Below are 19,050 nucleotides of genomic sequence, written 5' to 3'. Positions count from 1 at the left end.
GTGATGATTGAAGAATTCCGGTTCCTTCCATCTGGTGTCTTGGAGTCTTCCCCTGGATCCTTTTTATTTATTTGGTTGAGAGCAAAGAGCACCAGCAGGGAGGAGCTTGTTTAATGTTTTGTGGTGAAGCATGTTACTTCATCTTGCGTTCTGCTGACAAGATCCAGTCATATGGTCTCAACTTGTATCTGCAAGGAAGGTTGGAATGTCTCTGGATACTCCGGAAGAAGAGGCAGGACTGGGAGCCTTGAGCTCGTCTCTGCCACTCTCCCATTCAGCTTATATGGTCCTCGATTCCGTATTTACCGCCGAAGTCTTTCTCTTATTGCAGGATATGGTCTGTACCTTTGATTACTCAGAATTTGCTTCAGAATTTCTTGGAAGAAATTTAGTTCGGATAGCTTTGTAACTTTAGTTTGCAAACTCTTTGGTGCTTGCTCTATTTAGGAGTTTTTTCCTTCCAAGATGGTTATATCATGTTGTTTTCTTTTGTAATTTCCTTTGTGGTTTAAACTGCTCTTTGTCTCGTATGTCTTGCTTACTTTTGAATGATCAAAAATGGATGTATGGCAAAAGTCTTCCCATGCTTGTACAAGAAATGCAGTAGAATATTGAACATGGCCAGCGTCAGAGCCTCCAAGTCCTCATCCGCCCATGTGCAGTCGGTCAGCCCACTAGCAGAAGGGAGAACAGACAGACCTTATCCTCTCTTCCAGAGGTCAGCACATGCAGACTTTCAGACCAATGGAAAAGCACATTCCAATGAGGAGGCAAAGTTCTCTTTGCCTTCTACCCACTTAAGATTAAACTTGAACAGTCAGCAGAAGCCTTTTAGCTTTGATTTTAAAAGCTGCCGTTTTAGAGTTAGCCCCCACTCCCCTTCCTTTCCTTCCTGTGATACAGTATATATATACCCTTTTACATGCAAGTACAAAGTACAGTTCCTCGTGGGTCCACCCGTGTTAGTAAATCTGATGACAGTATTCTGAGGGTCACTATTAAATGCATTCTTTTCTTAAAATATATAATGATGAGATCAAAGTAATGTCACCGTTCAAGTTGCATTGTGTTTGAATCAGTACTTTCTTGTGTAGTTAATTCCCTTCCACTAACCCTCCTCTCCCCAATTTTTACTTGTCTTTTCTTTTTCCTTATTGGTAGAAAAATATAAGGCATCTGTACTACATATGTAAGGCCATTGAGCTTTCAAAAATTATACTGTTTGTGGAAAGTTTAATTTTGGATAGTTGTTTCTAGGTGTAATGCATTACCATCGTCCTGGGGTTTTTTCATTTTTTGTTATAGGTTAATTTGACTGTTATTTGGGTACTGTGCCTTTCCTAGAATGCTGTGTTTGTCATTTTTTTTTTTTGACTCTGTGCTGAAAGTTCATTTTCAGAAAGGGTGTCTGGAAATATAAATGTTTTGCATTTATTGCTTGTTTGAATTTATCACTTGGTCCTCACTTGATAAATATCCATAGGTTGGGTATAAAACTCTAGGTTTAAAATTTCAGTGTTAAAGGGCATCACTCCATTGCTTTCTAGCATTTAGTGCTGCTGTTAGAAATCAGGAGACAGCCTGTGTCACAACTTACTCCTGCTCGGGGAATTGCCTCCTTGTGTTTTCCTTTTCTGCCTCCTGTTCTGTCTCTCTGCTTCCTTGATCATCCTTGCGCCCCCTACTCTTCCTTCTCACTGTGATGTTGTATGTACCTTTATGTATGTAAAATATATATGCAAAATTTAAAGAATAATAAAAAGATAAATATCCATGAATCTACCATCTAGCTTACAAAATAGGACTTTCCTAAGCCCCTTGTTTGTCCCTTGTCTGTTGACTTTTTCTCCCCAAAGTGTATCCCTGTCCTGAACTTCGTGCCTTTCCTTGTGTTTAATAGTTTGAGTACAAATGTATGTCTCCTTTAACACCGTGTAACTGCAGTTCATCCGTGTTGATGGGTATATCTGTAGTTAATTCATTTTCAATGCTGTATTGACTTCATTACATTAATACAAAATTTAACCTAGTCTCTGTTTTTAGATTCTTGTTATGAATAATGATGCTCTGACATTATTGTTCATAGGTGCAAGAGTTGATGTAAGACACATGTGTAGAAATGGAAAGCCTGGAAAGGATATGTACTAATTCTACCTTATAAATAATGGCATGCTGTTGCTAAAATGGTTGTGTCAATTTATGGTGGTGCCTGAGAAGTCCCCTTGCCGCGCGTCTCTTCCAACACTTGATATTGTCTGTCTTTTCCATGTTCGCAATTCTGGCTGATATTTGCTGGCTCTTAATTTACCTTTCCCTGCCAATTAGTAAAATTAAGCACATTTCATGTGTTTATGGACTGTTTGGATAGTTTCCTAGAAGAGGTGGCTGTTTTGTTTTTTGATTTGTAGGAGTTCTTTGTATTTCCCATATATGAGTTCTTTCTTTTTATGTGTTGCAGAGATCTTCTTCAACCCTGCGATTTGCTTGTCATTCTATTAATGGTATATTTGGATGGATGTATATTTTTACCTTTAATGTAGTCCAGTTGATCATTTTTAGCTTTTTATGGTTAGTGATTTGTGTGACCTGTGTAAGATATCCTTGCCTACCCCATGATTGTAAAGATAGTCTCCAGATTATCTTCTAGAAGCTTTATTGTTTTATCTTTCACATTTAGGCCTGCCATTCGCCTGCAGTTGATTTTTGTGTAGAGTATGAGGTAGACCTCAAGATACATTTCCCCCAATAATTGAATATCCATCTGCCCCTCCCTCCCTCTCTCCGTCCCTCCCTCCCCTTTCCTCTTTCCCCCTTACCTGAGGATATGTTTATTGATTTTAGAGAAGGTGGGGCAGCGGGGAGAAAGAGAAAGAGAGACCTCGAGGGGAGAGAAAAATACCAACCGGCTTCCTCCTGCACCTGCCCTTACTGGGAATCAAACCTGCAACCTTTCTGTGCACTGAACAATCCTCCAACCACCTGACACCAGGCCAGGGTGACACAGCACCATGTAAAGAGACAGATCTTTCTCTACTGCTCTGCAGTGTCACATTTGTCACAAATTATGTGCATATGTAGTGGTTCTGGTATTGACCTCTTTTTTTTTAATTAAACTTTTTTTTTTGAGATGATAATAGATGCACATGTAGTTGTTGAGATTGGCTTTTTTGATGGTTGTGCCAGTATCACAGTGTCATTAGCTGAAACTTGTGTATTGAGTTGTTCGAGCTTGTATGTGCTGCTGATTTTTGTCTGTGATGTGCCAGTTATGGAGAGAGGCGTATTACGACATCCCCCTGTGAAGGAGGACTCATCTATTCCTCCTCATTACTGTCAGTTTTATGCATTTTAAAATAGCCCTGGTGTTCAGTATATACATGTTTAACTTTTAATACTGGTAAATCTTCTTAGTGAATTAAACTTTTTGTTGCTTTATTTCTACTAAAGGATTTTTTTTTGCTTAGAGTCTATTTTGCTTGGTATTTGTATACCTACACCAGTCTGCTATGCTTTTTTGTTACGCAGTTGATCCTTTTTTAGTAGATGATGCCGGTGTCCTGTCTAGAGTCCCTTTACCAGCTAGTGCGCACTCCCCTTTCCCACCCCCCATCCTGCCGTGAGTGTTAGCCTCCAAGGGCAGCAACAGGTAGGAGCCACCTCCCCCAGAAATGCTTGGGAGGTTGCATCCCTCCGGTTCACCGGCCCTCAGCCAATGCGTGCCTGATGCAGGTTACAGAAACCTGGCCCCCATGCCTCAGAGCCACACTGACTTTTGTGCTGTGCTTGTGCTGCACAGCTTCACCGATAGGAGGTGGGGCCTAGACTTCAGCTAAAGCCTCAGTTTGCTCCCCTTCCCACTCTCAGAGGGCTCTCTGGGGCACCCCCTCAACAGGTCATTTGTATAAGAATCCCTGTCTCAGGCTCTGCCTCCAGTGAACTGGACCGAAAGCACCTACCCTCCCAACGAGGGGGAACCCGATCTCTTTCTTTCTAGGGTTAAGTTTTACAGGTCCTGTTTTTGTTCTGTGTTTCATTTTAGTGAACTTTACCTTGAATGTATTAGGTAATGTGGTGATTAACTCAGTAACTCTCAATTGTGGGTACCGTTGAGAATCAGCTCTTACAAACAAATTGCTCAGCTCTGTCCCTGAAGAGATCTTAACCTCTATTTCAGGTATAATGTTAAAAGTTATGTTAATACTAACTTGGAAGAGTCCTTTGACTTTTTCTTCACTTGATCAGTTTTCATTTAATAGTATTAGTGTTACTTCTGGGCTTTCCCCTCTATTTAAAAGCATCTGTAAGGTACTTTTGTGTTAAAGGCAAAGCATTTACGACCACTAAAGTCATTCTACAAACTGCCTACTAAGTAAGTATTCCTATAGTGTTTATACCTGCTCTGAGTTCCTCCTGCTCAGGATTGCTGAGCTACTGTCCCCCATGGCGAACCCTGTCCTAGCACCAACTGTGGAGAGCCAGGAGGGTCCTTCCAGCTGGTCAGACGTCTGTCCCAGCCAGAGAAGGATGGCGTCATGATAGAGAGCAGAGCATACCCTGCAGTATGCATGTGCATTTATTTTATTTTATTTTTAAAAAAGATTTTATTTATTTATTTTAGAGAGAAAGGAAGGGAGGGAGGAAGAGAGGGAGAGATCCATTGTTATTGGCTGCCTCTTACATACCCCCAATCAGGGACCCAGCCCACAACCCAGGCATGTGCCCCAACTGGGAACTGAACCGGTGATCTTTTGGTCTGCAGGCCAGTGCTCAATCCACTGAGCCACACCAGCCAGGGCTGCATGTGCATTTAATGAGAACCTATGAGGTATCACTAGATGCCTGTGGTAAAAGGTGAAAAAGATGCTGTTTTTGCCATCTGGGAACTCAGAGTCCAAGGGGCCTCTGGAAGAGACATATTGTAAATAAATAATCCTAGAATTATCACACACATCTTTATCTCCTTTTAGTTTTATCTTATATTTTCCTCTACTTTCACTGATATACAATAAACTATGGTATGCTATGGCTCAGAACTTCAGAGAGAGACTTGCTTTGCTTCATGGAAAGGTTTTTCTTAAATAAAACAGTTCTCAAAAGCTAAGAGCTGATCAAATGTGAATACTCTTCACTTCATCCAATTTCTCCAGCACTAAGTCATCTTAAAATTACATAATTTATTATTCTTGGATAGAGACATATGAGCTGATACTGTAGAGTGTTAACATTTTAATAATTGTAAAAGTTTTAATATTTGATGCAGTGATGTTAATATCAGTGGTGGCAGCTGATCTTTTGAATAAAAATCTGTTTTTGCAATGTTGCATCATGTTGTTGTGCTTTTCTGAAAGCAGAGAGCTATTTTTATTGCTCTGCTTAATAATGATGACCAGCATGGAGAGCTGGCTTGTACGGCCGGTCACTCCCTGCTGGCTTTCTTTTCATGATTGCTCTGGCTTAAGCTGTGTTTGGAAAGTAGAAGAAATGAGGTGAATATTCTTAATTAGTGGCGACTCTTCAGACTTGAATCTATTTATTCTTTTTTCACTCTAAAGAGTTTTTATAGTTTTGGCACCTCTGATTCATTTCAAATTAGACACTTTTTGTATTAGCTTCTGTTACACCGTTGAAGAACCGTTTAGTTATTAGCTCCTTGGTTTTGTTGGCTTTGTTACTTTGGCTCATCCTCTGTGTAAAGTATTTTGCCATGTATAATGCACAGTTTTTTGCCCCGGCTTTTGAGGGAAAAATAAGGATGCACATTATACATGGTTACTATTAATTTCATATCTATATATATTTTTAATTCTTTTATTCTTATGCGTTAAAAGTATAACTCTAGAAAACAATAATGATATCCATATGCAAAACAATACTCTCTATAATACAAAAAACAAGTATCTAAATATAAATTAAAAAAATTGAATTAAAAAATTAAAATGAAAAACTTTTTTCCCCTGAAAGTTTGTGCAAAAACTGTGGGTGCGCATTATACATGGCAAAATACGGGTAGTACCTCCTTAAGAGAAGCTACACCTTTCATTTAGCCATGGTCCTTGGCCTTTGAGGCCTTATAGGAGCTGCTGGTATACAGACATCCCCCATTTCCCCCTTTGCTTCCCGCCACTCAGCCCCTGCCCCGCATTTTTGTGTTACTATTTATTAATCACGGTATTACTGTGCATACGAACAGTTGTAAGCCTGCTTTTGTGCCACCCTGTACACAGCTGGCTGCACCGCAGATCAGACTGCACCTGTTAGAAGTACAGATGATGTGCTGTTAGTTCTGAATGGTGCTGGGAGAAGGGATTCTAAACAGGAATCACAGAAAAGGTGGTAGGATGTGGACCTTGACTTCGAAACTTTGACAAACAAGGAGGGCAAAGGGAATTAAGTGTGGAGAGCTATATCAGCAAGGTGAGGGGAGGAAGAAATTTTCTCTACCCTCAAGGTTCTTCTGGCTGCTCTAATATCAAGGAGACAGGAGACAGACTAATGAGCAAATAACCAACTTTAATACGTACATGGGGATGGGAACCCTGCTCACATGAGAGTCGGAGACAGAAAGGGAAGAGGGGTACATGAGGCGCCGGAGCTGGGGAGGGGGCAGAGCGCCTGCGGTAATACACAGGAGGTCATTGGAGGGAGAGCACATGTTCAGTAATTACTAGTTTTCCCTGCCATATAGGTGGGCAAAAGGTCATTTCTGATTTTCACTCTTACCCTGGGCCACGCTCCTAATTTAAGTTCTTCTAGATAGTTAAGAGGGAAGCCGAAGTTTCTTTTGAGTCCTCAGGGTTTCAGTTGCCCTTAGCTTGAAACAGGTCACATACCACAGAGGTACGTCTTAGGGTGGCTCATTCTGACCCCTACAAAGGGTATACGATGATGATGTCCATGATATGCTTGTAAAATGGCAGCTGGTCCCATGTGACTGAAATATAGGGAGACCCTACATTGAAACCTGCTGATGGTTGTGGTAGGTTATAGGCCTGATCTGCTAGGATTTGTGTGGCTTTGATATCACACTACGGAGTTTGGATTTTTAAGAAAGATTTTATTTATTCATTTTTTTAGAGAGAGAGGAAGGGAGAGAGAAGGATAAGGAAAGAGGCATCGATACGAGTGTGAGAGAAACACATGGATCAGTTGCCTCTTGTACATGCCCTGACGGGGGATCGAGCCCACAGCCCAGGCACTTGCCCTGACTGGGAATCAAACTGGCGACCTTTTGCTTTGCGGGATGATGCTCTACCAACTGAGCCACACCAGTCAGGACTGGATTTTTTTTTTTCTTTTTTTTAAATAAGCATCGGGGTTCTTTTAAATCTGCTAGAATGTTTTCTTGGTGTTAGAACTCTTCTCAACGGCCTTCATCCTTTTAAGAAGAAAAGACAGGGCAAAAAAAAAATTAATTTTTAAGTATAGTGATGCTGTGCCAGATAAAGGCAGAACCTATTAAATTATAAGATTTTGCCAATTTTGTCCCTCCCTGCTGCTGTTTCTGGCTCTCCTCTTAGCTGACCCTCAGTTCCAGCTCCATTTTTAAGTGATTTGTTTCCTCTGGTTCTCTTTTTTTTTTTGTTATCCCATTTATAAGTGATTTGTTTACTCTGGTTCTCTTTTTTGTCATTTGTTAAAGTGAGAGAATTGGATCCTAGATTATTTGAACTGGTGGTTTTAAACAAGCCTTTAGAGAGTTTAAGTGGTTAGAAATTTTGGGGTAGTTGTAAGCCAACTCTGAATTTCTTTTTTAAATTTTTTTGTCTTAGGCTGAGGAAGAATACATGGGACGGGATGAATAGTAAAGTTTTAAAAAATATCTTCTCTTTTTCCAAATTTGGAGGCATTAAGTATTGAGAATCTTAAAATTGACTCTCTTTTTTGAAAAACTGGGATAAAATTGAAGAATCACCCTTCAGGATGGTTGCAGCAGAAACGTAAGTGCTGTGTCATAGCCGTCTCTTGTCTTGGCCCGCGTAACCAGACTTCAGCGCCGCCTGTGTCACATGGCTCACAGTGGGAGGTATCTGGTGTAGATTATTCTTCTTGGAGAAATAGATTTAAATTCACGGGGACGGAAATGTAGCAGGCAGGTGCCTGTTCAGTGCTCTAAAATGTACTTGGTCAGGACTGAACCCAAGCTGCCCGGATAGTTCCTGTAAGTAAGCTGGGCGCTCTGGCTGGGGCTGCAAGGTTTTCTGTCTGTGAGTGTGTCTGTGCCTGTGTATGCAGTGTTTTTATATTTATAGAGGACAGGGCTCCCTAAAATAGCAGTGGGAACAGGAACTCTGTTTGGGGGACTACATGGAAGTAAAATCCATCAGCTGGGGGATGGCCTCAGCTATTCCAGCAGCCAAGGGCTCTCTTTTGTTGCTAGTCAGTCCTACTGGAACAGGACAGATGATGGTTAGGAACAGAGCCGAGCGGAGTCTGGAATTTCTATTAGTTTGTAGTAGTACAGCTGTCGTCCTTAAAGTGTGGAGGGAGGCACCTGGAGGTAGAAAATAAGTCTGTTCTCAGGGGAATTTCGAGTTTATTGCTCAGGACAGTCAAGATGTTGCTGAATTGTCTGTTGCCCTTTCCAGCCGGGTTCTGGGAAGAGCCGGAGAAATCCAGATTGGCTGGCCCAGTGGGTATGCGGCTCTGGGCCGTGTGAGATGGCAGCCAGGTCCCCTAGAGGTCCTTCATAAGGATGTAGTTTTACTTAGAATAAAACACAGTTTTGGTTGAAAGTATAAATCAAGGTTTTCTAGATAATTAAATAAAGAGCAGAACACAGCCGCCAAACAAGGTTGAGCTTGATGTGCGATAGGCCTCTGAAAGAAACGCAAATCCGAGGAATAAAGTACTCATTTAGGAACTGAAAGCTTGCTTGGCAAACCCAAAAACTCTGGTGTTGAATGTGCAATCTTTATGCTGCAGGCTGTCCTCTCAGCATGTCAGGTTATAAATGGTCGGCAGTCACACTGGGACTGGCCGAGACGCTGGGTTTTTTCCAAGCGGAGAAGCGGCACTGCCTTTTGGCTCAGGGCACTCTTGCTAACATCCTGGGAGAGCAGCTTGGTTGTTGGCTTTGGATTATCAGTCAGGGAAAAAAAATTATAGAAGAAAATATTGGTCCACGTATCTTTACAGTTCTGTGTCTTGTCCAGAGCTCGCCCCTCCAGCCCCACCCATCCCCTGAAAACGGGACAGGTAATCATGGAGGAAATTTAATTGAGCATTTAATTGAGCATTATGAACAGTCTCCTGCCTTTAAGAATTATTATTAAACATTGATTAAATTGGTTATTTGGAACTCAGAATGCATTTCCCTTAGATAACAAGGTTGTAAATGATAATTTTGTTTCAAACTAGTCCAGGTTATTGAGAAAAATGTTTCTTTTTTTTCTTCTAAAATTATCATGAAGCAATACTTTGAAAGATTTTAAGCTTGCCCTTGGCCGTAGCACCTTTCCTTCTCCTCCTTCCTCCGGCCACTTGCCCTCTCCCAGCTTTCATACCTTTTCCAGATCGGTTTTCTTTCCTGAAATGTTCCATGTTGCTAAATTATTTTTCTCCCTTTTCATACTAAATCTGGAAACTCAGACACTTCCAATGGAATTTCTCACTGGGATCAGAAGGCAAGCTACTTGATAAGAAATAAATTCATACTGACGTGATCCTTCTGTTTAACCCTTGCCCCTTTTAAATTGTGAAGTAGAATCCAATCCTTTTGAAATAATGCTATCTCAAGTGAAGGTAAGAAGTACTAGATGTTATGAACAGCAACTGAGTATGTTGGTGGAAACCAGGCTTATGTTCTTCCTTTTCTTCTTCCATATTAGCTCCAAAGCTGCACCTTGGGGATGGTGTCATAGGTAGGCGAGGACAGAGGCAATGACAGGCCATTTGCAAACTAGATTGCTAATTTCTCATCAGAAAGAATGAGCACAGATCCCAAGTGACTAACTACAGATAAGATGACTGACCTAGAATTTTCAAGAGGACTTCTAGGAGCTTAAAAATTTGTCTTTTCTTAATATATTTAAATCAGATATGAACACTATTTAATCTCTTTAGGCCTAGAAAATATTTTCATTTTAGTTATTAATTCTCAAGTTGGTGATCTAAAGTAAATCATACTACAGAGAAGGTGGTTGTGACTTCATCATATATTCTTATGCACTCTATGAGTACATAGCTATAAATAGTAAGTGGGTAGTCAGATACCAAAATTCTCTTCTGTGCTTCATCATCATGTTATGTCATTATCTGTTTGCCTTCGTTTACCTGTTTTCAAAACAGGTGGATCTAGAATACCAGGTAGTTTCACTTTAGACACGTAGTCAGAATGAAAGACCAGACGTCCGAAGCGCTGTGTTGAAAGCTGTGTGCTCTTGGCGCCGGGTTCAATACTGTGGGACTCACTTTCCGGCAGAGCGGTGTTAGCCAGCACTGGGTGGGGTTTCTTAAACGCGAGTCAGATTTGCTCACACAGGGCCCTGTGCACCGATGAGTTTGTTTTTAGTCTTTCCCTCTGCTAAAAAGCTTTTAATAAACCTGAACCCAGTTATAGCTTGAGACTACTTGATACATAAAATACTTTACTAATTTAAATTGTGAATTCACATTCACATTGATGATCTTTATGAAGTTTGTTTATTTCTAACTTAAGCGACGAAACTGAATTATAAGTAGCTTATAGAATAATCAAGCTCAGGAATCATGTAACTAGCCATTCTCATTTTATAGATGAGGGAACTCAGCCCCGGAAGGTGACTCACTGAAAGCCACAGTGAGAGTCAGATTAAACTTGTCCTTCAGCGAAGCATAGACACTTCTGTACCCAGCTTTCTTTTCTTGCCTCCGATTAACAGAATCACTTAAAGTTAACTTTCTTTATTATTTATATGAATAAAAGACAAATACTATATAGTGAGAGAGATTTTTTAAAAGTAGATACTTCTCATTCACCAGAGTTCATTTTTAGATCTTCCTGAATATCTAGATTTGAGACTAATACTCTCAAATCCTTTTGTCCATAAACTATATAACTAAACATTTTAAGGCATAAATGAGTATTAAGTAACCTTAAATGGGCCTGTAAGTGTGGGAAGAAATTTATTAATGAATTCATTAAAATAAATTCTGGAACACTAGCAGAACCAGTTTAACAGATCCGTAGAGCACTTAAGGAATTTATTGTACAGGTTTTAGAAAGAACACATAATTGGGAGATCTCTCTGATATACAGAAAACGAGCTGGAGCCTTCTAAGAGCCAGCACTTTCACTTCCAATATAACGCTAGCATTGCCTTTACGGCGTCATTTTCTGTAAGTGGGGGGGGGAGAGAAAGAGAGAGAATCATACTTCTATTTATATTTGGCGACTAGAAAAGAATGGCTAAACTGTGTTAAGTTGGAGATGCTGGCTCATTGGCTAGATGCACACAGATGTGACCTTCCCATTTTCCATCTTAATTTTCTATCAACTTTACCTTCTTAGGCTGAATTTAAGCTGCTGTTCATGAACCACATGTCAGTTTAAGGAAGTAGTTTGGGAAGTGGTGGTGGGGGCGAGGAGGGAGATGAGGGGAAAGATTACAGTGAATAAAAAGCCACCCTTTCAGAATCTGCACTCAGATAAATGAGGTTTAAAATGTGTTGCTGGATTTTCTGTATTTTCCTGTGTCCTAAGTTAGAAAAAGTTTGAGTAGATTGCATGAAATGTGTCATAATTATGTATTTCCAGCAAAAATAAATCTATTGGGCTCTTTTTGTATGTTGTTAAAGATAGTACAGATGTCCTTTCAGATTCTCTTTGATTACGAAACTAGTTATAGACATCCTTTGTTTTGGTTCATAACAGTTTTCATAGTCTAATTGATAATAATAGTTATCATAGGTACAAAAGGGAAAAGCAATTACTTTTTACAGAATTCTTTGATGTTAGAATTAGTCAGGCTTTTAAAAAGTTCTTCAATGAGTCATTTTCTAGCATTTTCCCTGGCAAGATCTGGAGTGACAATAAACTTAATTATGCTAAATAGAATTATTTTGTTAATTTTTTTGTGTCATTACTTTTGATTTATTTATGTATTTATTTTTGACCTTAGTGTTAACAATTAGCCAAAGTGTGATTTTTGATAGGCTATTATAAGACTTATTTGTTGTGAGATATTAAAAAAGCTTATTTCCAAAAACAAAAAATCGCACCCCAACATAAGTAGTCTATTTATTAAGGGCATTGTAAGCTTTACAATTTCAGAAACTTCTCAAAATTTTTTTGTATATATAACACTGAATTGAATTAACTCAATATTTCTTGGCTTCCTGTTTTTCTTACCACATGCTTATGTCCATGTAATTTGTAGTAAATTCCTAAGAATAAATGAATTAAGTTTCTAAGTTTCTCTTTCAAAAGATTGATTTTATTAAACCTACAGTACATTTAGTAAAAGTGTCATAATGCACAAGACAAACACTGATACTAATATAAAATAACTCCTCCTACCTTCTAAGTTCTAGCTGGGCTAATCAAATTAACATGAGACAGATTCACAGGAGAAAACGTCCAAAGTTTAACACGGATGTACATGCAGGGATACCATAAGGAGTATGAGACCCGAAGACGCATTTGGCATTAAGATCTTTTGGACAAAGGAGAAGGGGGCAGGGGTCTGGGAATTGAAGGAGAAGTAGGCAGCTCCCAGGCAGATGAGAAAGAACAAGTGTGTTAAAACGCTTTTGCTGGGCTACCGAGAAACAGTGAGACACACAGGGAGGTCCAAGAAGCCGGCTTTGCTAGATTTCTCTTCTTCTGCCACATTTAGTGTATGTTATGATGCTAAGGTGGTTATCCCTTACTTTAAGCAGCTTTTTCTACCCAAATTCATTTAGGCAGGTAAGGGGAGAGGATCAAAGGTTCTTTCTGAATCTTTTGTTTCTTAATAACCAGCTTAAAGTCAATATTCCAAAGGGCATTATCTTGAGGTGGTGACACTTTTGTCCCCCTCACTAAGGAAAGATGTTTATTTTAATGATTCCTGAGAGAGGAGGTTGAACTCTGTATATCTGTGGATTTCTTTTCCCCTTTTAGTTCTACCAGTTTCGTTGCGTGTATTTTTTAAAGCTCTGTTGTCACATGCACTATATTTAGATTATTACATCTTCTTCTTCCTCTTCTTTTTTTTTTTTTTTTAAGATTTTTGTATATTTAGTTTTAGAGGGGAATGGAGGGAGAAAGAGAGGAAGAGAAACATCACACATCAATTCGTTGCCTTTGGCATGCCCTCAACTGGGGACCTGGCCTGGAGCCTGGGCATGTGCCCTGACTGGGAATTGAACCAGTAACCCTTTGGTTCTGGTTCACAGGCCGGCGCTCAATCCATTGAGCCACACTAGCCAGGGCCGTTTCTTTTTTTATATTTAATAAAAGTGGATTTCTTCATATAGGTAGGTCTTGCTTTTTTTTTTTTTTTTGTAATCCAATTTGAAGACCTGCCTTTTAACTGTTGGATTTTAGACTGTTTATGTTTAATGTGATTTTTGAAGTGGTTGGATTTAAATCTGTTGTCTTGGTAGTTGCTATTTGCTCAATATATTCTTTATTCTAGTGTCCTTTTCTGTATGCTTTTGGATTAATTGAATATTTTTTTATGATCCTGTTTTATCTCCAGTATTAGCTTATTTTTATATCTTTTTAAAATGTGTAAGTTTTGGTTTTTTTTAATCAAGAAGGGGAAAGTTCTATTTTATTTTTAAAATTTTTAAATTTTATTTATTTATTTTTAGAGAGAGGTGAAGGGAAGGAGAAAGAGAGGGAGAGAAACATCAATGTGTGGTTGCCTTTCATGCACCGCCGCTCCTCCCCCCGCCCCCTGGGGACCTGGCCTGCAACCTAGGCATGTGCCCTGAATGGGAATCGAACTACAAGTCTGGTTTGCAGGCTGGTGCTCAATCCACTGAGCCACACCAGCCAGGGCAAAATGTGTAAGTTTTTATTGAAAGAGTATAAAATATATTTCTCATATTTGGTTTCATATGTCCTGATAATCTTGAATTTTCTTATCTAAATGTCTTATTGATAGGACAATATTTCAAATAAAACAACAGTGACAAATAAACCATGAAGTGCGCTGCAAAAGACCCAACTGAAGTAAGCAGTTTTTCCTTTTCTAAGTCTCTGCAATTTCAAAACAAGAGACACATTCCTTTATGGTATTGGTTATATCAGTGTTTCCTCAAGTTCAAGAAACTAGTTACAAATGCTATTATAACTAAAACCAAAATACTCACACAGTTACGGAATTACTTATTTTTTCAGCAGGCATGGAATTCACACTTTGAGACTACTGAAGCAAAGACAATAGAAAAGGTCCAACTTTGAATAATGCTGTCGGTATATACAGTTAACAAACTGTCTTATGATAGTTAATCAAAATTTTGATTACAAATCGATAAATCTATACTCTTTGGTACCTGTGTTTAGTTTCGAAATAAAATTCTGAGGATAAACTATTTAAAGTGATAAATGAATAATTCAAAACGAGATATGACAGACACTGCTTAAGTTTGTGTAATAATGGTCACGGCTACTATGACAGGAAGATACAAAGACTTCAGCATTAAAGAGTTCATGCTTAAAAGCCTGAAATTTAAGTAATCTTTTGTTTTATTTAAAGAGAAGGTCTCATAAAAGCTCTACTGTGGATCTGTTCTGGCCATTAAATATTGTTATCAAAATGGTAAACCAGGGAAATCCAAGCCGCCCTCATCCGTTTGCTTTCAGCTTTCCGTGTGACACAGCGGGATTAGAACACTGCTGTTTGCAGCTGAAGTGCATTGGCTGTCCACAGCAACGTTTTGTTAGTGTGCCAATTTAAAAGGAGAATTCCAAGTTCATATAGGAATGATTCTTTATATGTTCATTGAAAAACAATTATTAACTTTAAAAAATGGGTTTACTTAATTGACATTTTAAAGACATAAATGAACTTAATCACATTACTGGGCCTAGAGTAGATGACAAAGTTTATGACTTCAAAGCAGAAATTCAGCTTTGAAAAAGTCAATGAGTCACTAGTGTATTTAGCCCTTCTTTAGAAATCAAATTTTATTAAAATTAGTAGTGTAACATCTGTGTATGCTCAAAGCAGGCTTCATTATTTTGAAATACTAGATATTAAGAAAGATTATGATTTAGGGTCTCATTAACATAATCATGAGAAATTTTAATATCACATCTATTTTAAGGAATCAGAGAAAAAGCTCTTTCTACTGCCCTTTTGTATTTGAAAAGACCATCATTTAAAAATCTTGATCAGGAATTATGGTAGGTATTTCAAATAAGAAACCTGATATAAAAATAGGCACATGGAAGCAGGCTCAAAGTTATCATTAAATTTTTTGAAAAGATTTTATTTAGAAGTCTACAAATTCAGCATTTCCAAATCTTGGTATTTTAACTTGCAATTATATAAAGACTAAATAGTGAGCCCTGGCCAGCGTGGCTCAGTTGGTTGGGTGTCGTCCCACAGAGCAAAAGGTTGCTGGTTTGATTCCCGATCAGGGCACACGCGTGGGTTGAGGGCCTGGTCCCTGGTAGGAGTGCGTTCGAGGGGCAACCGATTGATGTTTCTCTCCTACATAGACGTCTTTCCTTCTCTGTCTCCCTACCTTCCCCTCTCTAAAAAAAACCCCAAAAGAATATATAGTGAATGTTTTCAACGAGCAGTATATCTAGATGTGACCCACCCTCTCCCCACAGCATTCCCTGTGCTGGACATATGTTATTATTTTTTTTCTGGACACTTGCCTAGAAGTAAGTCTTGCTCCTGGGTTTATCCCCTCTCTGCTTCGTTTTGGGCGTAGCACTGAGCTCAGTCTGTGCTGCTTTGAGCCTCTATGCTACCACTCTTTTACTGTCTACAACATTGGAACACAGAGCAAAGCCTTTTAGTTGTTGGATTTGGGAAATGGGGATGGGTTGGCTTCTGATTTTTCAAGGTTCTTGGGTGCATTTGCTTTGTGCATAGTTTATAATTGTGGCAGTCTCACAGCTTGGTCTTGGGAACTAAGAAGAAACAATGATTGAAAAGGTATGCCTTTCATATTTGTATCACAGGAGAGAAAAAGTGGGAGGAGAGTGGGGACAAAGATGAAGATAGAATGACTGTATTCCTTGCTGTGTGTATTTCTTTTTCCTTAGTAAATTTGTTGGAGAGAGTAGACAGTGGAAGAGAGTTTGGAAGGCAAGCCTGACCATTAAGTGTCTCGAATCATAGTAAATTTTGCCTTTTAAAAATTTAGGTTGTGGAAAGACTATGTGTATTTGTTGACATTCTTTAGTCAACAGAAATAGATTGATTAAATTAGGCAAAAGAAAGACTGGAAGGTCGCTCACTTAGGCTTGAGAAAGAAGACAGCTAGGGCAGCTGAACAGCTGCCACCTGTGGGCCTTCCTTCCAGGATGTAATCATGAAATGGTCCTTTCCAGCCATTGTCTTCCTGTCCTCTGATTGGCCAGGCTCCAGCTATGTATCTGACCCTATCAGGCGTTGGTGTAAATAGGGGGAGAAGATAAGAAAGAACACATTTCTGGGCAGACAGAAGCAGTCACCATTACGCAAAGCAACCAAAAGATTGCTATTTGATGTACGTTTACCTGATCAAGCTCATATGCCCCCTTATTCTTACGAGTCTGTTGGTAGTCTCTGTTCAAATAGACTCTTTGAAAGCAGAGATGCTACCCTGCATACTTTTTTATTTTCTACTGTGCTGTGCATGTACTGGGGGTTCAATGTATTGCAGGCCCGTTGGCTCTTTTTACTACATTATTTCTATATTTTCTTGGCTATTCACCTACAGTTTTGTCTATAATAGATTATACTTCTTACTTTCAGGTTATGTTTGAAAATTGAGAACCTGGTGTTCTGTAAACATGGTAATATACATGACCACAGAGAGGAACTACTTCTCTTAGCTAATTCAGGGAACATGTCTGTACTTTTCATACCAGTAGGGCCAAGTGTAATTTGGTGTAGACGTAGCTATCCACAAGTGAATCATGAAGAAGCCGGACCCCAGGAGGAGGTCCATACTCAGTCTTTGGTCAAGAAAGGTGACTTCAGTTGCCTGATAGTAGTGTAACCTTTTTTTAATGGGAATCTAACCTAATCTCTGTTATTCTTTTAAGAATTATTCTGGAATATGATCTGGAAATGAAGATATACAGAATATTTGAAAGGGTTATAAGACTTGAAATCAGAAGATCTAATTTGAGTCTCACTGGGTGTAATCTAGGATAAATTGATTTTTCCCTTATGCTTCATGTTTCTTACTAATGAAAAGGACAAAATGGCACCTGCTGAGAAGAAAGTGTTTACCTTGGATGAGACTGTCTGTTACTGTGCTTTAATTTCCTAATCTGTAAAATGAGGGTGTCTCTTCTAGATCTAAATGTTTGGATTTTAATTTTTTGTTTGTTTAAAAATCTGGCAAGGTTTTCTGGGAATGTTTTCCCCTTTGTAGTGCTCATCATATGAAACATTTTTCCTCTTAACCAGGCAGTTGCAGTGGTGCAGAATGGCTGACCTCAGTCTTGCAGATGCTTTAACAGAACCACCTCCAGAAATTGAGGGAGAGATTAAGCGGGACTTTATAGCCACACTGGAGGCAGAGGCCTATGATGATGTTGTGGGAGAAACTGTTGGAAAAACAGACTACATTCCTCTTCTGGATGTTGATGAGAATACCGGGCATTCGGAGTCGAAGAAGAAACCATGCCCAGATACTAGCCAGATTGAAGGTAAGTAATTAAACCAAACTGGATATACAACATTCAAAAGGTAGATTGGGGATTATACTTTGGGCTATAATCTTGAAAACCTTGAGGAAACTGAACTAAGTTTTTGAGTATAGGCTGGTAACTCTATCTTAATTTCTCCCCCCCCCCCTTCCTTCCTTCCTTCCTTCCTTCCTTTCTCGATTTTATTCCTTTTTTAGAGAGAGGGAAAGGGAGGGAGAAGGAGAGGGAGAGAAACATCAATGTACGAGAGTAACATTGATTGGTTGCCTCTTGTACTCCCCCAACTGAGGGTCCAACCCACGACCCAGATATTGCTCTGACTGGGAATCGAACCATTCAGTTCGCAGGCCAGCACTCAATCCACTGAGCCATGCCCGGCAGGGCTCTTTATCTAAGTTTCTTTTTTTGAGACCAAGATAGGTTCACACCCTTTCGTTGAGTATATGTTCATAAAGTTGTAGATCACTTTTAACTCTAAGGTTTCATCTTTAGGGTCTCAACTTCTATATAATCTTCCTCTTAATTTCCTAAATTAAACTGTCTGCAGTGCATTTTCTTTGAAAATAGCTTTGAAAGATGAGAGACATAATATTCTGTGTTTACATCAAGACTTTAATTTAGAATGGACTCAGATGCCACTTGACTTTGGGAGTAATCCCAGGTCAGGATTAAAAGATGATTAAATCCTTTAAAAGAGGTGTGTTGCTTTTATATGTGCTGGATGAGATTTGCTGATATTTGAGGATTTTAGCATCTGTGTTCATGTGGGGTATTGGTCTGTTGTTTTCTAGTGATGCTTTTGTCCAGTTTTAGAATTGAGGTCAAGCTGGCATAAAAGGAATTGGAAAATTTTCTAGAGTAGTTTGTTTAAAATGGATGTTTTTTCCTTTGATGTTTGATAGACTTCCCCAATGAAGCCATCGGGGCCTGGGGATTTCTTTGTAAGGTTTTTAACTGGGAATTCGATTTCTTTAATAGGTGATACAGAACTGTTCAGGTTATTCATTTCTTCTCAAGTGAGCTTTGGTAGTTTGTATATTTGAAGGAACTGATCCATTTCCTAAGTTGTCAAATATATGGAGATAAAATTGTAATGATATTCTAATGTCTGTAGGATCCATTGTCCTGTGCCCTCTTTTATTAATTGTATTGGTAATTTGTGTCCTCTTTTTCTTGATGAGTCAGTCTGGTTAGAGGTTTATCAATTATTAATCTTCACGAAGATCCAGCTTTTGTTTTCAGAGATTTTTATTATTTTT

General features: G+C 39.0%; 1 protein-coding gene across 20 annotated transcripts in view; it reads left to right on the top strand.

Annotated features, from left to right (window-relative positions):
* MAP4 (microtubule associated protein 4) overlaps window positions 1-19,050 on the top strand; it is a 131,596-nt gene that overhangs the window by 26,292 nt on the left and 86,254 nt on the right. For 19 of the 20 annotated variants that reach the window (XM_054594656.1, XM_054594655.1, XM_054594671.1 and 16 more), the window contains exon 2: window positions 17,550-17,791. In XM_054594656.1, coding sequence (XP_054450631.1) covers window positions 17,569-17,791 — 223 coding nt within the window. In that variant the 5' untranslated portion in view covers window positions 17,550-17,568. Of the gene's footprint in view, window positions 1-8,006; window positions 8,159-17,549; window positions 17,792-19,050 lie in introns of those variants that run through there. The other variant, XM_054594653.1, reaches the window with a different exon arrangement.

Source organism: Pteronotus mesoamericanus, unplaced genomic scaffold (genome assembly GCF_021234165.1).
Source record: "Pteronotus mesoamericanus isolate MK-2021 breed Mesoamerican mustached bat unplaced genomic scaffold, CSHL_Meso_final scaffold_533, whole genome shotgun sequence".
In the NCBI taxonomy this organism is placed as follows: domain Eukaryota; kingdom Metazoa; phylum Chordata; class Mammalia; order Chiroptera; family Mormoopidae; genus Pteronotus; species Pteronotus mesoamericanus.
Note: the sequence above shows the minus strand (reverse complement) of the source record. Positions and strands in the feature narration are given on the sequence as shown.